Genomic DNA, 4,937 nt, shown 5'->3' on the forward strand with positions numbered 1-4,937 from the left:
GAGTGAGTGAGTGAGTGAGTGAGTGAGTGAGTGAGTGAGTGAGTGAGTGAGTGAGTGAGTGAGTGAGTGAGTGAGTGAGTGAGTGAGCGAGCGAGGGTGTGAATAGACGCGTCTCTATACGTGGCCCACTAACCGCTATAGAAGGAGTCAAAAGCAACTGCGTGATATAAACGAGAAAACTGGCAGAAAAGCAGCAGCAGCAATATACCTCTCACATCTGTCTTGCTGTACCTCTGTCTAGCGGTAACCAACCCCAATTACTCAGCTGGTGCTTGAAACGACGCTTGGTGAAAGCCCGGTCGTTTCGGAATAAGGTTGCGCGTGTCCCGCAGACTCTGGACGTCTATAAATTAAGCGCAAATGTTTTTTTCTGCTCCAGTTCCAACCTAAACACAGGTACCGACGCGGCCCGGTGTGCCAACGATACAGCCGTAAATTACGCAAGCTGACGACTTTTACGTAACTTCATCGGCCGTCGAGATGAATTTGCATTATTCGGCGCATTCCTAACCTCTCTCTTAGTGCGTCTGCGAACGCGCGGGCGGATAATAAATGCGGTTATAGACGTCGGCTACGGTATACTCGCACTAGCGGCTCAGTGCTTTGTAGTCACATATTTTACTGCTATGTAGTTTTAGGTAGTTCGGTATGCCGTTACTTCAGGCGTAATATGAGGTAGCGGGTGACGAACTGCGATGCAGTCAGCCACGCAGGTACTGGTGTAATGTTGCACGAGCCTTGTTCTTGATGTTGCATTGGGATTGTGAAACTGGATGCATGTAAAAATTGTAATAAAATATATGGAAATGGTTCGTCATATTTCATAATAATATGATTGTTTTTCATAATAATATGTATTTTTTTCTAATAAGTTTATGTAATTAACCAGCTCACATCCTTCAACAAAGTTATAGGGAGACACCCCTGCTACAATGTTATATAGGGAGACATCCCTGCTACAACGTTATATAGGGAGACACCCCTGTTACAATGTTATATAGAGCGTGTGTGGTCGTATTCGACAGAAGTGTATTGGATACGCGTACGAGCAGAATGCTCGTAAATGCGAAGGCCGTGAGTTCGGCATGAACGCTTACGGAGTATAGGTGCGAACTCTTATAATTGCTCTTGACCTTGGTCGACCAGTCGCAAATTTGTCGCGCCATTTCTAGACGGTCAAGTCATCCGCAAAGAGCGTCTACGAATATCTTATTAGTTTTTATATAAATTAATATATTATAATTAAATTCGAATAAATTGATAGATTAATTTTGACTAACTCGGGTAAACCTTTGTTTTCCGTGATCCGATTGTTTTACGAAAGCGACATTGTCTCAGTGAAAAGTTAGTTAGCTACAAACATTGGCTGTTGTCTCTAAAAACCACTTGGATTTTCGACAGGCGGGCTTGCATGGCTATTCGAAATAACTATAGACAGCGACCACGATCGTTCAGCATGCAGTGCATCGAGCGAAAACAGTTATGTTGCCGGCGGCTGCGACACGATACACATACAGCACGATGATACACCGCCACATTCTTTTATGCTGTTACAAAACAATGTGTGCATGCAAATTAGTAAACAACACGTATAGAACTCGGCTTTTCGACGCAGAACACACGACACAAGGTTATTCCAAGTACGCTCTGCGTTAGTTGTGGTAGTCACACGCAGACGTTAGACGTAATGGGTTACTAGTCCTTCACATGCCCGCTCTCACCTATACAACACCTTGTTTAGACACAGACCTAGATTAATTAATAACACATTAATAACGCAACAGAGTTTGGCAGTGTTAGACGTTACTGATAGTATAGATTGAAAAACAGCGCAACATTGGCAGAAGCGCACACGGATAAAATAATTTATAAATGATAATTAAACTGTCATAATTTATAACCATACGAAAACATGGCACGCTACGCGGGAGTGTTTACGTGATCGCAACTCGAAATCACAACATCGACCTTAGAACGATATCACTGTGAGTGGCACGACTACGCGAAGTGCGCACACGCATAACCTACGGTGTTGCGCACGCGCAGACCTACCTTGTGACGTCATGCTGGCCTTGCTGTCGTCTGCCGACGACGACGACGGCGCGTGCTTTTTCCCGCACTTCGCCTTGTACGGCCAGTCGCAGGATTTGTTCTCGATGTTCCAGTGCAGGCCGGTACCGCAGTGCATATTCGTGGCAACGCCGGAAAGGCAGATGTAGTATCGGCTGCAGTCCCACGGGTCGGCCAAGTACTGCGGCGTGCTTCTCGCTCGACATTCGACGCCCTTCGAGGAAGCGGCACGAGCGACTGCGCGAAAAGAAAAAGGTTAATACTCGTGGTTTCAGCCCGGTGCTAAATATAGCCGATGATGTGGTACCATGAGTGCGTGAATAAAGAAATCTTATATTCAATGTCTCCTATATATCGCTTTCAAAGCGTTTCTCTATCTCGCTATCTCGCATTTTGTCTCATATATTGCCTTCAAAACGTGTCCCTATCTCGCAGTCTCGTCTTTGATAACTATATCGCCTTCAAAATGTCTCCCTATCTCGCTATCTCGCCGTAGCTTTCTATATTGCCTTCAAAATGTCTTCCTGTCTCGCTATCTCTCATTTGATGTCTATACTGTCTTAAATCTCTATTTATGAACTTCTGATTGCTTATATTAACGAATCTCGCACACAGTGAGTGTCATAGTTGATTGATTGGTTATCACTTGGTTAATCGATGACCAAAACTAATCGACGCGTCTACGTCTATGTCTTTATATACATATCACAGGACTAAACAATGACAAAACGTGTTTGTTTTTATTTTGTAATGTTTTATGTTATTATATTCATATAATCTTTCATTATTATTTTCTTATATCATATTATTCAACTTATTACTTCCGCCAGGGGCGTGGCGAGGATTGTGTGTGTGTTTGTGGTGTGTTTGTATTATGTGTGTGTGGTGTGTGTGTGTGTGTGTGTGTGTGTGGTGTGTGTGTGTGTGTGTGTGTGTTGGTTCGTTCGGGCTGTGCGTGCGTGCGTGCGTGCGTTGCGTGCGTGCGTGCGTGCATGGCGTGCGTGCATGTGTTGTGTGTGTGTGGCTGTGGTGGAGTGTCGAGCGTGTCCATGATGTGCGATTTCAGCCCCCTGGTAGGCCGCCCTGGTTTCCAACACTATAACCGTACCATCACCCCCCCTCATGTAGCACTACCACGCTTACACAACTAGGAACTGAAACTAAGGGGTGGCGGTAATCGAATTAAAACGACGTAATTATATGGGTTGGAATTCTAAATCTAAGACTACCATGGGTATGTAGTGCTTGTTCTCTTTACGTGTGAAGTTATTCAGTATTAAATATTAATATATGCCAACTAACCTTGAAAAAAAAAATTTTGGAAAAAAAAACGCCGCGGAACAACATGAACTATATAACATAAACTATATCGCTTGACTATATTCTGTCATACTGCCGGCATCTCTCGCACATCTCTAACCTTATTCGCGCTGGCTGCACGCCTCACCCTTCTTACACGCAGGGATACGCTCCACATACCGCGATCCTCATATCACTCACTTCAAAAACAAAAAGAAATATCATAGCCTTCGTTTTGCACTGCTTATCCCCGCGACTGTGCAGAAAGAACGTCCAGGGACCGCGTCGCTAAACTAGCATGCGGCGTAAGTGACGTAGTGCACAAACAGATGAAGATTTCCCAGATATTATTGCGCCTGGTTAGTCATTTAAAACGAACTTATTACTTTACATACGTTTATCTCCTGGTTTATTTGCCCTCTAGACTATACTTAATGTAGAAATCACACAACCCCACGCGCGCACATCACGCACGCACGTACACACATCGCACGCACCGAATCACACACACGCACACATGCCATGCCGTGTCATCAAGCGATGCGCGCGTACTTACGTTGAAATCTTGATTGATATCACAACATTTTAAAAAACAAGCATTTAACATTAAATTAATATTAATAAGTATTTTGCAAGTTTAAGATCGTTCATAAATGCATCACACGTCAGCTGCTGACGAACGACTGTCTTTAATTTGCGAATCAACAGCGCAAGCCAAGTGAGACCTCTACGAGCGACGAATATCTTAATGACTCTTTTATTATTCGAATTACTCTCATCCATCATCCAAATTTATCACGCCTCGCGAAATGGTCGTACGGAAAACAGCACATGAGGCCATGCGTTAACAACGCGTGCATTGACACGGGATGCAATTCGTTGGGGAGAGGGGGGGGGGGACAATCGGATAAAAGGAACGCGGCAAGAGGAATGTAATGCGCATTAATTTTGCCAAGCCGAATTTAGTCGCAATGACTAAATTCGGATAATTATAAACAACGCGTTCAAGCTTCGATAAATGTATATGCAATGAGCACAATTACGGGTGCGCGAGTTCGCAATGACGAACGACAAGATATCGGTAAATATAATTTATTTCGATAAATGTTGTTGTTGATTTCAAGAGTCCATTAATTATGATAATGAGAGAATGAGAGCTTGTTCAGAGCCGTATATATAGAGATCTCTATATACGCTCTGCCTTGTTCTAATCGTAGCAATATCTACCGGCGTGAACAAACACAATGATGTTGTTTTCATTTTTTAACTAGAGCACTCGGAAGACCCAGACCTCCCGAAAGGCAGCTGAATTCTCTCAATGTAGAATTTTTTATTAATTAATTAATAAGTGGAAAAATTAATTAAATTAATTAATTAATTAATTAATTAATTGGATGCCGATTAGTGCGAGGCTGGCAAGGTGGGGAAGGACTGTAGTTGCCCTTAGCCTGTGTTTGCGTGTTTGTAAGTCTACACCACGCGCACCTAGCGGAAGTGAACTGAAACGTGCATGTTCACAAACAAACAACCAACACTCAAACATTCGCCCGGTGATAAACATAATCTGC

General features: G+C 43.4%; 1 protein-coding gene across 1 annotated transcript in view; it reads right to left on the reverse strand.

Moving 5' to 3' along the window:
* LOC106814358 overlaps positions 1-4,937 on the reverse strand; it is a 28,046-nt gene that overhangs the window by 12,193 nt on the left and 10,916 nt on the right. The window contains exon 2 of the mRNA XM_014818675.1: positions 2,053-2,307. Coding sequence (XP_014674161.1) covers positions 2,053-2,307 — 255 coding nt within the window. The remainder of the gene's footprint in view (positions 1-2,052; positions 2,308-4,937) is intronic.

This window comes from Priapulus caudatus, unplaced genomic scaffold, assembly GCF_000485595.1.
Source record: "Priapulus caudatus unplaced genomic scaffold, Priapulus_caudatus-5.0.1 Scaffold26, whole genome shotgun sequence".
NCBI lineage: Eukaryota > Metazoa > Priapulida > Priapulimorpha > Priapulimorphida > Priapulidae > Priapulus > Priapulus caudatus.